Source organism: Oreochromis niloticus, linkage group LG8 (genome assembly GCF_001858045.2).
Source record: "Oreochromis niloticus isolate F11D_XX linkage group LG8, O_niloticus_UMD_NMBU, whole genome shotgun sequence".
Lineage (NCBI taxonomy): Eukaryota > Metazoa > Chordata > Actinopteri > Cichliformes > Cichlidae > Oreochromis > Oreochromis niloticus.
Window position 1 is genome coordinate 7,405,488 of NC_031973.2, and position 21,187 is coordinate 7,426,674.

Consider the following 21,187-nt stretch of genomic DNA (forward strand, 5'->3'; position numbering starts at 1 on the left):
CAGAATTAACACTTTGTTCAATTTCAACCTGGATAGAAGTTACCATTTATATTAGAGTATAGCTGCTCCTGGTCCAAACAGTTCAGGAGTACTCTCTGAAGAGTTTGGTATTTAAGTAGAATTTCTTCAGTTCCCAGGAGGTTCCTCCGATGGGATCTTTAACATTTTCTTGTAATCGTGTTTCATCTTTTCCATTTACTCTCGACGTTGCTTTGCTGTGGGCTAACAGGTTCAGGGAAAATACTACTGACAGTGTTTACACAAAGTCTGACTTGGTAATTTGCAATTTCGCGTCCATTTTTAAAAAAAAAATAAATGTTGCTTTTGCTGTTTTTGCTTCTGCTCCAGACTACCTGCCAATGTGAATACTGAGTTTTCATAATATGTCAATGCAAAAATCTACTAGCAGGATATCAGTTGTAGTGCATACCGTTAAAATGCACAAGGAGAGACACACAAAGATAAAGATACAGTTAGCTCAAAGGCTTAAATTATTGTTACATTCAAGCATCAAGCAAAAGTATAAAAAAACAACCCAACATTTATACATTTACTGAAACTGAAAAAAGGCCATTTGTACTGTTAGAGCTGTTTTTGTATTCTCTCCCTCTTTCCTTGGTGGCTTCTTTGCTTCACCCTCACCTGTCTAAATGTCATCTGTAACAAGGCAGACAAAGGTTGCATGTTTTGAAAGAGGCTGCAAGCACTGATCTATGAGTCTGTGGCACAATAGACACTATATTGAGAGTAAGAGTCACATCTGTTGCCTGGATTCTGGGAGAAACTCATTGCTGCTTCTCTTATTATAGGTTGAGTCTTCGGGGCAGCCCATAACAACCTTCAGGCCACTTGGAAATGCACTGGTGCTCCTGATGGGCATTCAAGTTAACATTTAGTAATCACAGCACACCTATTTGACTCAAAGTACCTCCTGTACTTGGAATGCAATGAAAAAGTTTCTGTGGTCATGTGATAGGGGTTTGATGTTTGTTAATGCCTCAGCTATGATATTTACAACTACTGCTGTGCAGGTATCGAAAGATAAGTACAAGAAATCACAGGAAATACTTAAGTATGCACAGTCTCTTACACAATATCACGCAGCTGTCTCCACACGACCTCATACACTTTACTTGTGCTTGCATGTGCATGTTGTCACGTATCACTGTGCAAGCAGTTCTCGTAGCTACTGCCCGTCGTCTTCAAGGCCTGTATTGATTTTTCACACCATTGATTTTACTGGGCGAAATGGCTCATCAGGTACATAAGGTGAGAAACTATTTTTGGTAGCTTTGTTGCTGTCGAACATGCGTGTAATGGAGGTGTTAGAAATATAGATTGCACTGCTGTCTGTAAATGCCAAATATACAAAAACTATTAAGTAGAAATTGTGTGTTTTCAGTGTGTTGGTAAACCTTTTTTAATTGACAAATCCCGACAATAACGCAGAAGAATCCTCTGCAGAGAGCCCCCTTCCACAATCGGCCCAGTTCTCACACATTCATACCCCACGGCTTATTCTGTCTATCCATCGACAAGCTTGATCTTTCCACCAGCAAGCCAATCTGGCCTGCTGCGTGGCTCAATGTGTGAATCTGCGATGGGAGAGATAATACTCGAGTGTTTGTTTGGGTTTTCTGGACCAATAGATGAGAGCACTGATTGAAAGGCAATGCGGGGACGAAGCAAAACATCTAATCCTTTTTGTGATTTTAAAAAAAAAAGCCTACTTCCCTTTCTGCCTAATGCAACAATCTTTGATCCTTCTACTCAGATAATCCACAGACTAGTTTTCATACAAGTAGCTCAGTTTAGATTTTATTAATAGCTCACTTAATTCTATTGGGATCCGTTTCTTCTGAGCATAAATCATTTGTTCCACACCTCCTCTGCTGGCCTGTCGTGCTTTACAGTAGATCCATCTGCACTTGAGCAGGATTATGAAACAATCCCCTGGTGACACTGACTGTGCTGCCCATTGATGCTGCCCCCACCCTCCAACCTGCTCTTTTCAGCTCCATCCACTGTGGTTAATTCTGCCTGCCTGATCCCCTGGGCGTAATTGATCTTCATATCATTAGCCGTATGTGGATCTATCTTGGGAGACGCCCACTGTTTGACTGCAAGTCAAAGTCATCCCTCATTTAAGCATATGTATGTCGCAGCGAGCTCTTTGATTGTGGCTCCATCGCAGGTCTTCATGCAGGAATGGTTGTAATGTAAACTATTATGTTATCAGCCTTGGGCCTGCCTAGAGATAGAGGCTCACTGACTGTTTAGTCTAAACATGTGGAGGCGGAAAAAATGGAGCTCAGCAGCGCGTTCTTCCCTCGCGACAATAAGGGGACGCTTGGGCCCCAGGAGGAAGGGTGTCGAGGGTCTGTGTGTGAGCAGCCTCCTGGGTGTCCTCAGATCTCACATCTGGCTGGTCGGGGAGGAAGAAGTGGCCTTGCTGTTTACTCGCACCTCCTCGCCACGCTGCCACCAGCACCACCGCGCTCACTCCCTGTCTTTCTCTGTGTGCTCCTCTTCTGCAGATGGTGGGAGCGAGGACTTGGCAGACCCCCGCTCGCCCAGTCTAGACCCTCACCTGAGCCACATCGGCCAAGGTAAGCAACCGAATCTCCAAAGAGAAGTTTTCTTTAAACCCGAGATAGAGAAAAGTTTGCAGTCTTGACAGGAAATGTTGTTATGCCTTTCACAGCACCTGCTCTTCTCACCTCTTGCTTTTATGTGCTCACGGTGTGAATGTGTATAATATGTGCGAATGAGAAGCTGAGTTGCTGAAAACAAACGTGAGCTCTTTTCTCGTCCCCCATATTTCCTCCCTCTTGGCTCTTTCCAGACGCTATTTCTGCTCCCTTAATGTTTTCATGAAGCCTTGTTTGCTGGACCGCATTTATTCCGTTTTATAACAGCAAAGTTTATGACTACTGGAAATGAAGTTATATTTACAGGGAGGGCAAGTGTATGAATTTTATATTCTTGTAATTTTGCCTGTAAATCTGAGTAACTTCAAGGGGAAATAGGCTTGTATATATGACATTAGATGGTATCAACAGCGAGAATGTCTCTGCTTGGCAGGAACTGTTTGGGGCAAAATATGATTTCATGCGGTCTTTTTTTCCACCTCATACATATTTTGAACTGAACACCTTGATGAGTAGGTGGTTCTGTTTATTTCGAGGCATGGAGTGGTCCTTGTACACGACTCTTATTGCGGTCTAAAATGAAACACGGTAATTTCCCCTTCACTGCTTTTGTTCTGTGGATTTCACCGCTGAAGTGCGGCTGGTGCTCCCTCTCTACCCTTCTCATTTTTGACCTGAATGAGACCATTTAATATCTTTCTCAGCATTATCATAATTTTCAATGAGGCTTTCCGGAATTAGATGGAGTAATTGATGAGATTAGGGCCTTTTCCACCACAAGAATGTTGGCTAAAACTAAGAGTTTTTGGATGAAAAGTGCATTTCAACTTCTTGGACCAGGGTCCGAATTACAGGGATATTATTTTACACCCCACAGAGCCCCTTCATAACGGGAGGATCATACTTACTGCATTGCAAATAGGCTCCTGCACACTATCCACCATGAAAAATACATTTATTTAAAAAAAACCTTATTTTCATTAGTGCAGGTCTTGTGCTATTCAAATGTATCCCTGCATGATCTCCTAGACATGTAACCTCTGGAGGACATTTTGAGACTACTGGTTAACTGTGCAAGCCTGAAACATTTTTCAATAATTATCTATACATTAGTTGTAATTTTTAGGAAGGATACATTAAAGTGGTGCAGTTAGCACTGTCAGCACAGTAAGAAGACCCTGGGGTTTGCAAGGCCTGCTGGTCTTTATGTACTCTGGTTTCCTTTCATAGTCCAGAGACATGCATGTTAAGTTAATTGGTGATTCTAAATTGACTGTAGGTTCAAATGTGATTAATGGTTAATGGTAACCTGATTCTCTGTTAGCCCTACAATGGATTGGTGACCAACCTCTCACCTGGGATTGGCTAGAATAGCAGCTCAGAAAATAGATGAACATTAATAATTGTCTATTTCCATCTTTATTTATTTAATTAATTTTTTTTTAAATAATATGACCTGCTGTAAAAGAGTGCACTAACTTCTCATATAAGATAGCCCTCCTGTGTCATTAACCTCTGATCTGTGAAGTTATACTATATTTCTAATCAATACATTGTTGCAGGTTAGAAAGTGTGCAGGAATCAGGTTTTGTCTCATCTTCTTTGCCAGGGGTAGGGAACTCCAGGCCTCGAGAGCCGGTGTCCTGCAGGTTTTAGATCTCACCCTGGGTCTACACACCTGAATCAATTGAGTACTATGCATGTACTCCACTTTAGTTTCTTTTCTTTTTTTTATCACCAGTGAAGTCACAGAAGAAACCATATGTCAGATGAACTGATGAGTTCTCCTCCCAGGGGATCACATTATGTCTTATTGTCAGATGCCATCACACACGTCTATTAGCGTTGGTGCGTTGATGTCTTGTCTGGTTTCGGAGACCTACACTGCCTGTTTTCAAAGGAGGGAGAGGAAGCAGCGGTACGACGGGTTTATAAGGCAGGAGACCATGGTTTGCATCTCGTTTGGACTTTCGTGTTTTGTATTCACTGTATTCATCTTGCTAAGTTTGTGTTTACGAAGAGTATTGTGGTTGGCATGATATCTGCATGTCCCTGGTTCCATAACTTTGTGCTTCACCAAAGAACACCTTGTGCGTAACTTAGACTTGCTCGTGGCTTTGACACAACTGCATTATGATTCTACAGGAATAAGGATAGGCTGACAGTATAGTTGCTGCAAAAATAACTTGTCACTTTTTCACATGCCAGCGGCCTAATTGGCATAATTTTCACAGCTCTTTACAGTGTGATGGACACTCACACTACCTACAGTATGAAAGGAACCTTTTAGTTCTTTGAAAAAGTCTAAAATGACTAAAATGAAGGTGTCTTGGATGTAAATGCAGCTAGTTTATACCTAAAAAGTCAAATAAATAAATAAAGCACATTCTTTTGTATTTGTCCTGATTAATTTAACATGAACGGCCACAAACTTGTTAATTTATTTAGCGGGTAATTGATTGAGAGTAGCTTACCGGTAATTGTTTATTTTTGTTCAATATTTCAAAGCATTAAAACCAAGCCTGATCCTGACTGCTGGCAACTGCTATCAGAATACCAAGTTAGCTATTTTATATTCACACCAGTGTCTGCATACATGTGGAGAATTTCCATGCTGGGGAATGCAACCGCTGCTCTGGCTCTTGTTTTTCACTCTCACAGTGACATTCCCCTGTGAATGGATGGACTGACTCCAGAGCCGCAGAGGGATGGATGTGTGTGTCGGAGTGTGTTTGGCATTTCTTCTATGAGTGCAAGTGTTTCAATACTGATGTATTGGCATTACAGCAGACAATTTGCCCCCTTCCTAGCCATCATACAGACTTCCTCAGGGACCGGTGTCTGATAATGGCTTCTTGTCTCACCGTTGCAGCTGCTATCTGGTGCGAGCCTGTTCCTTGACCACTTGGTTTTACAGCTCAGTCTGCAGGGAAATGGGCAGTCTGAGCTAGAACTGATTCACAAAATGGATGTTTACAGACAGCTGGCTGATGAGTGCGTGTGAAATAAAAAAAAACCAAAACCAAAGTTGTCATAATTTGTGGTTTTTAGAGCAAAAGAGGAAAAGGGGGGGGTATGAGTGATGGTAAGTGGTTGTTTATACTGGCTCTGTAATTACCGCTCATTGTGAGAGGCTTTTTTCGTAAATAAAATGCTCTCTTGTGGTCATGACTGTGCTCTTTTCTTGTTTAAACATTTCAAATGGTTAGAAAATCCTTGATTATATAAAAATTGTTGGGTATTGTGTTACTGCGGGGCTGACAGAGGTCAGGCGGGCTGTCTTTTGAGGCAGTGATGTAAACTGCACGTGTTGCCTGCAGGGCTGCTGTCTGCTGGGTCACGCCAGTGATGTTGCACTCAATATCAGTATCGCACTGATTGCAGGATCGAGCGACCAGGCTGAGGTCCTATCCTCTGTCAGAGGGTGATACGGTTTCTACAGCAGGTGAACAAACGGGAAAAGAAACAGAACAAAGAAGTCCAACTAAGCACTTAAATAGTGTATATATTCTGATCCTTATAATCCATTATATTCAGCTATACCTGTCAGCCTACGCTCTAAGAAATAGGGGCATTTCAGTCCTAACAGGTAGAGTTGACATGAATGTACCCCTATAAGGTTAATTGTTGGACATCAGCGTAACTATATATACCTTTTACACAAAGATTCTTCTGTCCCTAATGAAATGGTACATATTTGCAGCATTTGTTTAAATGTTTTAAGGTGCAGTAATGTGCCACATGTGCGAGGAAACTGGGTAAAATGTTAGCTGAACAGTGCTTCCTGCATTCAGATTGGTTTTATTTGAGGTGCTCTTTAGAAGGGATACATTTAAACTCCAACTGAAAGGCACTCTCTTTAACTATAATTACATTTTTTTCCTTCTAATGGTGTGGTCATATTTATCCTAAAGAAAATCCAATGTGTTTTGGCATATAAGACTTTATAAGGGAGTGTAAACATATTTCATGAAACCACTGGACCTTTCCTAGTGGTGGTCCTTTAATAGCAGACTTCCACTTGTGGAGTACCACTAATGGCAAATATCCACCTTGGATGAGAGTGGAATATTCCACCAGGTGTAGGAGCCCAAAAGGGTTTTAACACAAAGCTAACAATTTTTATCAAATTTAAATCAAATGTGCATAAACTGCACACAATAGCACAAATCACAGATAATATGAATGAATATCAAAATACAAACTGAGTTTATAAAACTGCAGTAAAATCTAAATCAGCCATTTAAACCAAGACATTTAGTGTCAGGTGATTTATAAATCCAGAAATTCATAAATGCCTTGGTTAAAACTCTTTTCATGGAAAGAGGGATGCGGTCAGTTACTGGAAGGCAAGTAGAATAGATCCAAATTTTTCACAAACTCTGTTTAACATCCTGATGAAGGTTTGTAAGCTGAAACATGTTTTTTGGATTTTTTTTGGCTAAACATGAGCATGTGATGAGAATAAGGGCTTTTAAAATTATATTTAATAAGAGGATGCCTTTGAGTTCTTTGTTTTAGATCAAATGTTGATGTTTTCTTTTGATCTTTACATTTTGAATGTTTGTTTATTATATTCATTTTTACGTTGACCTTCGGTGCAGATATGAAATCAATAAAGAGAGTAAAACTAGAATGCAAATGTACCATAACATTATAGTACAAATTGCTAGAACACCTTGACAGGAGGTATTGGGACAGTTACTTACAGAGAGTACTGCCCCAATAGCTGTTGTACCTCAGTGCCATAACGTATTTCTTGAGAGTATAAGAATTATATAATCTAAGACAGGGAATCAGGCCTATTGGAAGACTTTTAATATCTATTTATATCAAACTTTTCATGGGTATCATATCAAAACCAACCTTGTGCCCCTGCAGCTTCTGTCAGAGGTTTGCAGTCTGCCTATTTTAGGCAAATGCTTTTCACACTGCAGCCAAAACAATAGAATTAACCATTGTTTTTAAATTCTATTTTTCTTGATCCTGTAGAATCATGACTTGGGCTTCCTCACTTTTCTGACAGGCTGACATGTTGTCTGATGATTTGCACAAGTTTGGCTTCTATGATTAGTTATGAAGAAAAAATATTGATAAATGTGGTGATTTTCCGATTGTTTCAGTCTTCCAGTATCTATAAAGGAATGTGATGAGCAGAGTAGTTGATTTTAATTTTGTGGACTGCCCATTTCACACATGCAAGTCAGCCGCGAGCTTTTCCAGGCTTTACTCGACAGAAATGCGCTTCAGTGTGGAAATGTCCTGAGCAGTCGTATCTGTCCTTGAAGTGTCTCTAATCTGTCAGGTACCTAGTATAAAGTCTGTGCAGTGTTCAGTAGTGCCTACGTTAGGCCACAGGTAACTGTCAGGAGAATTCAGAGCAAGTAAGTGGGTGCCACGTGTCGCGCCTCCAGTGCCCTCTATCCGGGCAGCACCCTCGCCTAAACCATATGGAGGATTTTCAGTTGAGAGCAGACTAAAATGGGAGAGAAATTTTCTGACTTCATTCTCCATTGTCTAAGTTCATGTGTTGAAATGGCGTGAGACCTAGACTATTAGCAAAATGTAACTGTTGTGTATGAAAGGTGTCCAATTAATAATGCATGTACCATTCCAGAGTGGAGCCATTTGGGAAGATCACGCAGTAACCGTAGAATAATTTGATCTCTCATTTTCTCTTCCTTTGCTATTGAGTCTGCAGTTATACCATGAATATTATAACACAGTGCTTTAAATAAAGCCCAGAAAAATATCTCATACTATGCTGTTTCTCCCTCCCATCCTGCAGGTGGCAGCATAGACAGCGACTGTGCCTTTGAAGGAGACTACGCCGTGCCCCCGCTTTCAATGACTGAGGGCATGCAGCATATTCGCATAATGGAGGGCGTGTCACGCTCTCTGCCCTCCTCCCCGCTGCTCACCCATCAGACCATCAGTGTCAGGCTGCAGCCAATGAAGAAGCTCACAGGTAAGGATGCTGCAGGTGATAGAAGAGTCACTCAGAGTGCAGGATTTGAAGTTGTTGTCATTTTTTTTTCTTTTAAACCACAGTTCAGGAAGAAAGCCACAGCCAACAGAGACGTGGGCTAAATCTGGTTTAAATTTGCCTGTGGCTGTCCTCCCCCATAGACTCGGTGTACTAACACAGCCTCCCCTAGCCCTTCACTGTACCACTGTAGGCAGCTTAATCACAAAATCATGCATACTGAGTTAAAACTTTACAAGACTAAGCAATGTTTCACCCCGATGCTTGCTGATAAGCAGTAATCATTTACTGTATTACTTGCCCCCTAATTCTGAGTAGAAACCAAGTGGAGCTGAGCTTGGGTTTCTGGCAAACACTGTAATTTCCAATTGTTGTAATCGCCAAAGTCCTACCTAATTGACAGTGTCAAGAACAGATGATGGACTGCGAGCTGCGGTTGGCTCAGGCATCCTTTATTGCTTTTTACCTCCTACCACTAATCGTTTCCTTCCACAGTCATCTCTGACATTCAGAAAATGTGGAAAATTGCCTCCCCTCTGTCTCCCCATCAACTGCTTTATGAGTCGTGTGTTGTATTCCCTCTACTGTTGCAATGGGGAGAAGCTGTGGTTTTGGTACACAAGACGGTCTGGGCATCAAAGGTTACTGCTCTACTTGTGCTTTCAAAATGAGAATTGAAATATTGACAGCGCAGCTTCACCCAGTATCTGTGCAGCCTCCACACAGAAGCAGAGTGGGTGTGGATGGGTTTAAAGCTCGACTCAGTAGTCACCACTAGGGTGCACCAACCTCCCAGCTACTTCAGATCATTAACCGTTTCTGGTATGCCGGGGGGAGCTGTGATTTTTTACATCATACAGAATGATTTATGATCTCTCCAGGGTCATCCAAACTGTGGGTTTTAAAGGGGAAATGCACATCACATAACCACATCATTTTCTCCCATTTTAACTGGGTGTGCCACACTGCTGTAGAGGACTGTGTGTGGATGGATGGAGCAGAGGTTTCTATTTCTTTCTCTTTTTTTTTCTTGAGAATTAAATTTCAGAACAATCCGGCCAAATCACACTCGTCTCCCCACCTCCTCTCTCACTGTTCTGCTGTTTGAGGAGCATTTTGTGTGCTTTTCTTGTATTTGATGTTTTGTGGCTGAATCAGCCTGCTTCTAAAAGGCTTCTTTCATCTGCGTGAGTCGCAGCTAGTTTTTAGGACATCATACGAATCTGTAAATATGAATGTGTGTGTGTGTGTGTGTGAGAGAGTGTTTGTGTATGTGTTGTTTTCATGACAGCCAAGAATAGCTTGATTAATGATGCACGGCGCTGTCTCATTTGTACTATTCTTATTTTGTGGCTGACGTAGGGAGAGGTCTCTTTGCAGTGTTCTCACACATGTCATCATTTGGCTTGATGTATTACACCAGTCAGGTGCTGCTTGTTGTGTGTTTGGGGATTTTCAAACTTAGTGATGCTTTTTAAACAGATTTTTCATATGGATTATGTGTCATAATTGACTCACTTCACTACACTTGTCACCTTAAGTGAACATGTGTTGTAACTTTCACTAGGATTAGCCTGTGCTTATCTGTATGTATTTGTGTCATGTCACTTATTGTCTGTTATAAGGTGGTGTCTATTTAAATAGTGAAGTCACTGAAAAAAAATATAATTGCTTTAATCCAGATAAAGGTTTTTGCATTAAAAAGGGCTTATATATGGTATGTCCAGTGGTTGTTCTTCAAATCACATGTCCGTATGACTTTACAGCACTTATAGGACCAAAACGGCCTGTCAGTGAAATGACAGCATGCACAAAAGCCCACAAGTGCCCATTGTCCTTCAAGCCCTCAAAGACCTGTGTCTGCTCTCAAGTGTCATCCACCAGCAGACTGTATTTGAGCTCCGTCTACCCAGCTTTGTCGCCCTTTAATTAATTCAGCGCAGCACCACTTCCTCCACAGCTTGACGGTACTGAGCTTGTGTGCGGTGTTACCGTCACGGGTCTGAACCCCTCCCGTGCCGCATATTGCAGAGGTGAGAGAAGGGAGTGTGTTAGAGAGCAAACAGCAGTGGGTCTAAAGGGCTAAAGCACTTTGATCCCCCCCGGTGGTCTCCCCCAGTCACAGCTTCTATCTGCCCTCGTTTGTAGCTCCTGATTGGCCCTAGGGGGGCAGAATTGTGATGTTTGTGAAGACTTGAGTTATTCAACCTTGTAAAATAGCAGTGAAAGTGCTGACCTTTTCAGAGAATCATTGACTTTCTGATTGAATCCCCTCTGCCTGCTTGAAGACTCTTGAAGGGGAACTTCTTAGACAGATTTTTGGTGTACGCAGAGATGCAAGCAGCCACTGCATAGTCAGTTTTTCATGTAATCACTACTGGTTTTCTGTGGACTTGGAAGTAATGCCACAATTCTTCACCCTATTGGTCAAAAAAGTATGAAGCTACTTATGAGATGGCAAGATTAGCTGATACACTGAACAACATTAAAACCACCGACATGTGGGACTGATCCTGTTACAATGCAGTGTTATGTCATGAAACCTTGTCTTGCTAAGTGGCATGCATTGTCATGACTTCCTTTTAGTAGTCTATATTAACGAATAATCTATTTTAAGCAAATGTAAACAGCAAGGTCTAGGTTACTGATGTTCGTTTAGTGAGCTCCTTAGAGTTTGGCATTGAGAGGTAATCCAGTTGATGTATGAGTAAGGCACTGTGTGCTAAACTACAACTACTAAACGATAGGAAAGATTCTGCAGCAACTTAAGGAAAGAAAATAATCTACATTTTTGTTTTATCATCATAAACAAGTAACATCTTTAAAACCTGCTGAAAATGTTGGATCTCAGCACCTTTAGGCTGCTTTCTCTGTGTATATCTGATAACATCTACTGCTACGGTTGGCCACACTGAGTGTAAGATTACAGAAACCACTCAGTGCTTGTTCGTAGCAAGCAGTTTTACCTGTCTCCTCAATATTTGGTTTCAGCAACCACCACTAATACCATTGGCAGTCCTCGATGGCTTTGGTCTCCTTCACAAAACTTGCCAAAACTTGATGATTGGATCAAGGAACATGACAAGGAGCCCAAACCATTCAAATTCTTAAGAACCAAATCTGATAGAGAGTCCATGAAACGCACCGCAATACTCCCGATCGCCTAAAAAGACTCTGTCGGTGGTTTTTATGTTGTGCCTGAATCCCTACACTATATAAAAGATAAATTTAGCCACCATGGCATCACACACTGTTTTTAACTCTGTGTTGGCAAACATTGAGTTAAAATTCTCAACAAATGCCAGCGAGCTTGGTTAGAAAGCTACACCCATAATGGATCCACACAGACACACAAATCTGCTATTAGCGCTAAGTCATGAAAGTCCTATTATTTCACTCTTAAGGACTGAAGCAGAAACTTCTTGGATGATCTGTAGCTAATAGCAAACCATATAATTCCATTAAAACCTTCTAAAAGGCTCAGCAGCCGAAACATCACTTTAAATTGGAGAAAGTGATGCCTACAACTCCCTGTTTCAGTTTCTCTTTCATAAACTGTGGCCATGTCTCTAACTCGTGGAAGTTATTTATGGAAAAAAAGGAATCAATCTGCATTGATTTATTATGAAAGGATAAATTATCCATAAAGGCCAAAACAGTTTTTTGGTAACAGGCTATAAACATTCTGTTTAATGCCTTGAGCAATTTAACATCGATGGGGATTGACTCAATTTTCAAGGTAGCTTTAAGAGGCCACTACAGGAACGGCATTTTTTGGCACATCCAGTGTGGAAAAGGCACTTCTTTTCCATAGTTTTTGCACTTTTGTGTTTCAGATCACAAGACAAATTTCTAATACACAAACATAACCAAAGTAAATTAAAAAAAAAATATTAAAATGATGATTTCACTTATCAGGGGAAACGAAGTTATCCAAACCTACCTGCTCCTATGTGAAAAAGTATTTGTTCCCCCTGTTAAATTATGAATTGATGGATTTTAACCACCTTTTTTGGAAAACTGACCCTAATTATTGTAAGACCTGCTGAATTAAAAAATTGCTTAAATAGAACCTGTCTTATAAAGTGAAGTAGGCTAAAAGATATCAAAAAGTAACAAATCATGGCATACCATCATACCAACAATCAAGCATGGTGATGGTAGTGTGATGAACTGGGGCTGCTTTGCTGCTTCTGGACCTGGACGACTTGCTGTAATTGATGGAACCATGAATTCGGCTCTCTACCAGAAAATCCTGAAGGAGAATATCCGGCCAACAGCTTTTGCCCTAAACCTCCAACTCACTCACGTATGAAGTCCACCTCTGAATGGCTTAAAAAAAAGTGGCTTAATTAAAGTCTGAGATGTTTTGACATGACATTAAACAGGACATTAACGCTCAAAATTTCCATTGTGGCTGAATTAAAACAAGTCTGCAAAGAAGAGTGGACCAGTGGTGTGAAAAACATATTACCAGTTATCACCAATACTTGAGGATAATTCCAGCTGCCAAAGGTGGACCAACCAGTTGTTAGTGTAGATTTATGGGGCAAGTACTTTTTCACACACTGCCAGGAAGGTTTGACACCCTAATAACTGAAACAATCATTTAAAAACTGTCGTGCATCATCTTCATCTAATATTCGATTTTTAAAATTTCCAACATGGAACAAAAACAAGGATGGGGGCAAATACTTTTTCACAGAACTGTACTCTGGTTTCATTTTTAAGCCCTGAAGGTTGGAGCTTGTTTTAATGATATGTTTCGCATGAAAAAAATCTTGATAAAGTAACTAGTAACTGCAGCTGTCTGATAAATGCAGGGTAGTGGTAAATGCTTAAATACAAGTACCAGATTTAAATACACTTAATTATAGTACATTAAACCACTGACAGGGCTCATCTGTCCCTCATCTTCTTGTGCGTTTGACAGATTTCGCGTCCACATTGTTTATGTTGTCTATTTTTAGTCCACTGTTGTCTCAGAATTGGAGTGGCTCATTCTCGCACTTATCTCTTAGTGGCTGATTGTTATGAGCTGTAATCACTGATTGCTTATTTGTGCTTTAATAAACACCTCACTCAAGTGTCAGGCTCACCAGAGATGTCGCCCCAGCTGATTGATTGGCCCTGCTCCACTCAGAAACATTTAAGAGGAATTATTTCAACATCTCTCCCCAGATTACACTGCTTTCCCCTAATTAATGGCTACAATCAATACAATTACTGCCTCCCCATGGATTGCAACATAAAAGTGGAAAATTGCATTTGGCCTTAAAACCTGAGAAAAGCCTTGATTTAATTATACAGCCTAATTTTTCACCCACTTTTGCTTCAATTATCACTGTGATATGAGTATATCTAAAATCTATTGTCTCTGTGGTGCTCACAATAATGGAGTAATATGTGAATAAGTGGGAATGCACTACACTTAGCTAACTTGTAAGTGGTCACTGATGTAGGCATGAAAATGCTCAGCAGTAGTGGTCAGGGTTAACAAAGCACAGTGTGCAGGACTGCTTAGTCAGGTTTTACAGCTCATGGTGTGGGTGGTCTTAACGAATCCACATTAAAACAGTTGAGCAGTTGAGCTCTGCTAAATTGGCTACTTCTGACGAATGCTGCATCTGTTTTTGTTTTTTTGTCTTCTTTTAAATTTATTTTACAGTGGAATCATTCAAAGAAGATGACACGCTCCCTTGTTGGGGTTTTTCCTGCAGAGATACAGCAGACTACAATAAGATTATGGTGTATCTGAGTCATGCTCAGCAGAATCTTTTTTATTATTTTTTTGAAGTATTTGGGGAATGTGGATGAGGCTAGCAGAGGAAAGCATGACACAAAAATGGTTCCATTTGATTACAAAAATAACATTAGGACAGCAATTCGTGGCCACCTGGTGAGCTGTGAATATATTGCAGGAAGGTCACAAGAAGTAGTTCAAACTACAATCCAGCCCCAAGAAGGCCTCTGGGTCCACCTGCAAGGCACAATGACCACCCCCACTAAGAAATGGGACTGATCAGTGGAAGCCAGAGAGAATCAAATTCACCCAATCGGTTTTTCAAGGAGGAAGGATATCTCTCCAGACTAACGTGGTTTAGAAGTAAATTTCTATATTGAGTTGCACATAAATCATTTTTTGATTTCCAATTCATGAGAATAGTTTTCTTCGATGCATAAGGCAGTAAGAACTATGTGTGATGCATTTGCTTCTATATCTAATTCACTTGCATCACCTAAAATGCACAGTGTGGGTGAGGTTGGGATAGAGCAGTTGAACCATGTGAATATGTCTTCAAATATCCTCTGCCAGAACCTCTGAACAGGCGTACAAGATCATATAGCAAACATATAGTTCACTTTATATAAAACTACCTATGTGCAAGGCTGATTTGGAACATCCTTTGTCCGTTAAAGTGTGTTCTATGGAGAGCTTTGTATTGTATCAGTAGTAAGTTGGGGCTTTTAGTCATTTTGAAGGTTTTTTGTGTCTAAAAATATTAATCTTCACTTTGATTTTGCTATCAGGAGGGAAATGGAAGTCATCCATTTTTGAAATTTTTGATTTTGAATTTGTGGGTATAGATTTAAATTAGTGCTGTCAGCGTTAATCTCGTTAAAATGATGTTAACGCCATAACTGCATTAATGCGGCAAATCTCCGTTAACAAGTTACCGCGGATCACCCCGTGCATGGGGCTGGACGGCGTCAATGAGTTAACGAGCTGACCCACGCACGGGGCGATCCGCGGTAACTTGTTAACGGAGATTTGCCGCATTAATGCAGTGATGGCGTTAACGTCATTTTAACGAGATTTGAAATAAGTTATTGGAATTATATAAAATTTTTATCTTGAATAACATGTTCTAGATATTTTACCCCTTTATCTCATCATGACAAAAAACATTCAGTCTAAATTCATTCTTTTTCTGACAAATAGTTTACTTAAATGGGGTAATTAAAGACTTTTTTTTTTTTTTTAAATTCCCACCAGGCTGTCAGGTCTTTATGCTAAAACTTAAAGCAGTTATGATGCTTAGTACTGGAGATAATGAAAGGCAGGTCAGGAATTTGATCTTGTTCTTCTGTAGAATTCTTGTCCAATTATGGGTTTTCTAATAAGCTTCATTTGATACATTTTAAAGCCTACAGCAATCTGTTGGCTAAGAAGTAGTAATAAAAATCTGGTAGTTCTAGACCATCATTATCTTTAGACTCGAGAAAATGTCAGATTAATTGAAACTGTTATTTGTAGCCCTAAAAGCATAATTAAACAGTAGCTAATAAATAACAGGTTTCACCCGATTAATTAATTTACCTGCCTCTGAGATTAAACACCAGCTGATCTTCCAGCATCATATAGAAACAGATGTTTGAACATGCAACAATCCATCTGTAATTCTCTTACGTTTCACATATTTTATTTTATTTTTATTTTTTTATATGAGCAGCTCTTGTGTGATGTCTCAATCTCTGTCTCTCTCTCCACCCATCCTTGGCCAGCCTCATGTCTTATTTGCATCTGGTATCCTCTGTGAATTTTTGAAATGAACACTGACATTTGGGACGTCTCAATCTCCACGCCTCCTTACCCAGCGTTGCACCTTGAGAAAATCGTTCTTCAATTATCGTCATTATTTCCTCCTTCCACTGTCCCAGCCACTGCCGACCCACCAAATCATTTGTTCCGCTGAGAGGGAAAATGTGACATTTTCGGCTCCATTGTCGCAGCTGAAAAATAAGGAGTGAAGGTTAAGAGTAGAAAGGTGTAATTGAAATGTTTAAGTATGATGCCCTCAGGAAAAGCAGTGGCTGGATTAAATGCTGCAACAGAAGTACTTGACATATTTTAGTCACCGTCCAAATAGTCTGGCTGCCTTAGAGATGAGGTGCTGTGTCATTATGTGCAAACATCAGTTCCTCTGCACTGTGCTACAGTATGTCACTTTAAAGTTAGTTGAGGGGAGTCGATATGTCCCTGTAGCTGCCTTTCGTTGCACTTTCTTACATTCTTCAGATGAATACTGGTGTAGAACTGAAGGGGTAATACTTAGAGCACAATTCACCATAGAAATTTTTCTAAACTGAAACTGCTCTAGTTTCCCAAAATGTAGATTTCTGCTCCAAGTTCTTTTCTGCATTTTAATGAAAATGTAATGTTTGGTTTTGCTCAGACATGCTATGTGTATGGTGAGTGTAAAGCTATAGCTAGCAGCTGGCCTGGGGACCCACCCAAAGGGCAAGAAACATAACAAACCCACAAGTTTTTAAGTAGAATTCTTTGGTCTGAAAATCAAATCTGGAAATCTGGAAGAAAAACAAGTGTATAGATGTGATTTTATTTTTTTAATAAAAAAAAAATGAAATGGTAGATTACAAAGTTGCAGTCCGTGTTACACCCGACCTTTTCTCCCGTATGCTGCTGGGGCTTTTGGTCTCTCCTCTCGCTCAGCTAGGTATCATTGCTATAGTATTTCCAAACTAAATGAAACAGAAATTATTTTTGAGTAAAACAAAAAAAAGGAGGCAACTCTGACCCAAGTGAAATTGCCAAGTGACAGTTCTTTTATTTATTAGATAGAAATGTAGAGGAAATATTGCAGCTAACATTAAAGTTGTTGAGAAAATGTTCAGCGAGATGACAGGCAAGCTAATCCAGAAGCTGCAGCAGCAGCCCGGAATCGCCGTGGATTTACACTTTTATGAAAAAGCTCTGGCTGCTTCATTTTCAATCAAATGTTAGATACTTTAAAGCTTTGAGTGAATTTGAGTTGAGATGGTTACTTTTTAATTTCCGGTAAGAAAAACGGCACTCTCCATTTTAAACCATTCCTCATATAAAAACCTGTATGCTATTTCTAATTATTTAAGAAGGAAGCTAGTCGGGCCCATCAAATATTTGTGCCCGGGGGTCTCTAAGATGATGATCTGAGCATGACCAGCAGATAGTCAACTTAGCTCAGCTTAGCATAATGACTAGAAACAAAGAAAATGCGCTACCATATTGTGTCACAAAAGCTTAATACTTAATCTGGTATATTGTTTGAGTATTTGTAGTAGTTGTGCTTCATTTCTTGCTCAGTGTCAGGTGGGATTTCCTGCAGCTCCCATGAGATAGCTAAAGAGGTAGATGCATTTAAATAGGATAAAACCAGACCAGATGTTTCCACCCATAGTTAGGCTGCGCAGCCACTGGCTGTTGTTTTTTTATTTAGGCAGATATAAGACGCGTATCAGGCTTCTGATTGTTCTTTCTGCCCTTTTTTTATGCACACATTAAAATCAGTAAATAAAGTTCTGAATATGGCAATTTAAATTGGAAAGCAAAAAAGCTCACTTGAAAATGAGAAAACTCATAATATATTAATAATTGTTGAGGTGTTGCTTATTTTAATGTAAAGAAAAGGTAAAAGAAAGGTGAGGCTTAAAGTGAAAAATCTCAGCTCCATCTGTCATCTATAAATATATCAGGTAAATAGAGGAAAAGGCCACAGGGAAGACGAACTAGCTGTGGAAGGAATGATAAAACACTGAATAATATTGAAAGAGCTTCACTGTCTGGTGTGGGAATAAAGATTATAGTTTATATCTTGAGGCTGAAGCTGCCAGGCATTTCGCAAGGATGTTTACACATAATATAAAGACAACATGCATTTCCAGAAGATTTATATCGCTTCTTAAGCATAGTCTGTAAACTCCTGTGATGAATATCATAACTAACTGATTACGACTCTTTGCAGCAACAAAGTCTAGGCTATACATCTTTCCTGGTGCTTTCATTCCTTACACACTTTCGTAACCTTATTGGTTACATGTAAGTACAACTACTGTGCAAAGGTCTCAAGCCACCTCACACCTTCTCATAATACTTTAAAGTGTTGAAGTCTTGAACAATAGTTTTCCAGGCTTTCTCTCTTTCAAAGTTTTTCTTCGGATATTGGCTGGCCTTTCAGTCACTTTCAGTCCAGTCCTTGTACCTGACCATTTTCAGATGAATGTAGTTTGGTTGTTAAGCCACTTAAATCTGGCCTGTAAATGATTCAAGCATAAATAAGCACCTAACTCACGGGATGAATCAAATTTTATCTCAAATTAACTTTGAGCCTCTCACTGAAAACACGTCATATTTATCCATTTTGGTTTGTTGAATTTTTTTTTTTTTTTTTTTTTTTTTTTAACTCCAAAGATGACGTGCGGTGTGTGCTAATAATAATTTGAGAAAACCAAGACAAAGAAAGTGACAGGCATAAATAACTACAGCAGATGAGCAGTACTCCAAAGTCACGACCTTAAGAAATAGGAAAAAAAGCTAGAAAAGACCTGGATTTGACCCTTGAGCTGATCACTTTACTGTTTACTGAAACCTCCTCAGAAATGGCCTCAGTATTCTTAAGCCACTGAGGCGCAAAGACCAAAATATGCCAAATTGCACAAGGACCAGTCTTAAAATTATTGAAAAGCAGCCACTGTCCAAAGAAGAAAAATTTTAAAGACCTACTAAATAACTAAAAGTCCCAAATTACAGAATGTCTTGTATTTTTTAAAAAAAACAACAACAACAAAAAAAACCCAACACATGTTGGCTACTTGGTAGTAAAATATAAATGAGGGGTGGCTCAAGACTGTTGCACATTACTGTATGGGCAGTTGAAAAAAATCAAATAACAATAACTGAGAAACACTAAGCCAAAGGTTTTCTCATTTGAAGTCCTCTCTGTCATTGCTGTGGTGGTGAGTGAGATAAAAAAGCCTGAGAATCACTGCTTTTCAGTAGCAGGTGAAGTTTGACCTGTGATTGTCACACATTTTCTGGGCCTTTTGGTAACACTTGCAAGGGGGTTAGGATTGTCACCCGAGGGAAATAACTGTGAGTGGAGGAGATTAATAAAAAACATTTAGAACAGCATGCTTACAGCCTAACGAAGCGCCCGACAAAAGCGAAGCTGGTACACAATAAACTTGCAGCCTCTTGAGTTTGGACATGAAACATGGCTGCAGCTGTACAAATAGAGTTTCAAGGGTAAAACAAGGACAGGCAGGAACAGTGTAGGTTTCATTGAAACCCTTGTTACGATCAAATAATACCATTCCTCCTTTTTCACTCACCGCTTGTGATCTGATATGTCCCCGAAGCTCCGTCCACAAACGACAAAACTGTGTCCCTTTAATAATACCCTCCCTTTCTCCCTCCCTCTTTTTTTATGCCATTTTCTTTCCTGCCTCAATACCCACCCTTCTCCTCCTCCTCCCCCTCCTTTTGCTCTGTGGTTGCTATGACAACAGCAGCACTGCACCATTCATCTGCTGGAGACCTGGACTCCTGTTCCTGTACAGAGAGTGTGCGCCTCTCACATCTATACATAACACGCTAAGCGCTAATGCAGTCACGGAGGCGATTGAAGAGCTCACCTCTATTTGTGCTCACAGGAAAGGCTGCCTGTGCCGCTTGTATCGCTCTCTTCTTCTTCTTTTTTTTTTTGTCCTCTCCATTTCTTTCTGGCGAAGGCTTTTGGTTACCTGTCAGCTTTTCACGTTGCTGCCATCACAGAGGTTTCACCTTTGTGTCCCCCCTCCTTCTCTTTCCCCAGTGACACAGTGACTGCTGCGTTCTTCCTTCCCTTTTTCCTCCCCTCTCGTTTTCCTCCTCCTCTTCTCGCTCCTCCCGTCACTGCCATAGCTGCCCGGCTCCGTATCATTTACCGCAACTGAAGTGAGCAGGCAGCATCACCACTGAAACCTGTGGAGATTGCTTCAGAAGGGAAACCAGGGGGGAAGGTAGAAGGAGATCTCGTGTGCTTCTCCGCACTTCTCCTCCCCTGCTTCGCTTGCAGGCGTATTTTCTCGTACGCATTTTCCTTCTTTTCCTTCTTTTTCCTTGTTTTTCTTTTCTTTTTTCTTTTTGATGAGCTGGTCATCGCTCAGGGAGGAAGCAGGACTGCTTGTGTCGCTGGAAGGAGGGGAAGGAGGGGAGCTGGTGCCGTACTCCAGCCTTCAGGAATGCGAGATCTGGTTTGAGAATGGTGAGCCCAGCCACACCCTCTTTTGCTTGTTTCATTCCTCCATCTGTGCCCGCAAACTCTATTTCACCCCCCCACCCAGCATCCAACCCTCACCACTTGTCACCTGCTGCTCCACCTTACCTTGCACGGAGCTCGTCTGTTCTGTGGAGCAGACGCTGGTTCGAATGACGTTTGTACAGACATGGGGCTAATGGGAGGAGTGCAGGAAAGTAATTTCTCTCCGTGAAATGATGCATTTGTCAAAGGGCTGAACTCTAATCACAGTGTAGGCTCGAGGGCCTGTGAATCAACCAGAGTGTGATAATGTAAGTGTTTTTTCGTGGCGAGCTGGTCTGTTTCATGCGTCAGCGTGGGTGAGCATTCAATTGTCTTTGAGAGAGTGTGTGTGTATGTATGTGTCTGATGGAGTGTGTGTGCGTGTCTAAAGCGCAAGCTGTGGGTGGCTAATGGTGCTTGTTCTTGTTGTTGTGTGTCTCACTTTTCCTTCCAGAGCGCAGCATCATATCTAGCATATGGTTGCGTAAATG

General features: G+C 40.6%; 1 protein-coding gene and 1 long non-coding RNA gene across 10 annotated transcripts in view; one reads left to right on the forward strand and one right to left on the reverse strand.

The window, feature by feature from the left end:
- The window catches only part of LOC112847695 (uncharacterized), a 41,361-nt gene extending 21,176 nt beyond the window's left edge, over positions 1 to 20,185 (reverse strand). The window contains exons 1-2 of the long non-coding RNA XR_003221420.1: positions 20,050 to 20,185; positions 16,233 to 16,371 (exon numbers count right to left, since the gene is read on the reverse strand). This is a non-coding gene — a long non-coding RNA (uncharacterized LOC112847695). The remainder of the gene's footprint in view (positions 1 to 16,232; positions 16,372 to 20,049) is intronic.
- The window catches only part of tanc2b (tetratricopeptide repeat, ankyrin repeat and coiled-coil containing 2b), a 163,547-nt gene that overhangs the window by 79,636 nt on the left and 62,724 nt on the right, over positions 1 to 21,187 (forward strand). For 7 of the 9 annotated variants that reach the window (XM_025909851.1, XM_005458166.3, XM_025909853.1 and 4 more), the window contains 2 exons: positions 2,538 to 2,609; positions 8,440 to 8,619. In XM_025909851.1, the coding sequence (XP_025765636.1) occupies positions 2,538 to 2,609; positions 8,440 to 8,619 (252 nt within the window). Of the gene's footprint in view, positions 1 to 2,537; positions 2,610 to 8,439; positions 8,620 to 20,111; positions 20,661 to 21,187 lie in introns of those variants that run through there. The other 2 variants (XM_025909856.1, XM_025909857.1) reach the window with 1 other exon arrangement.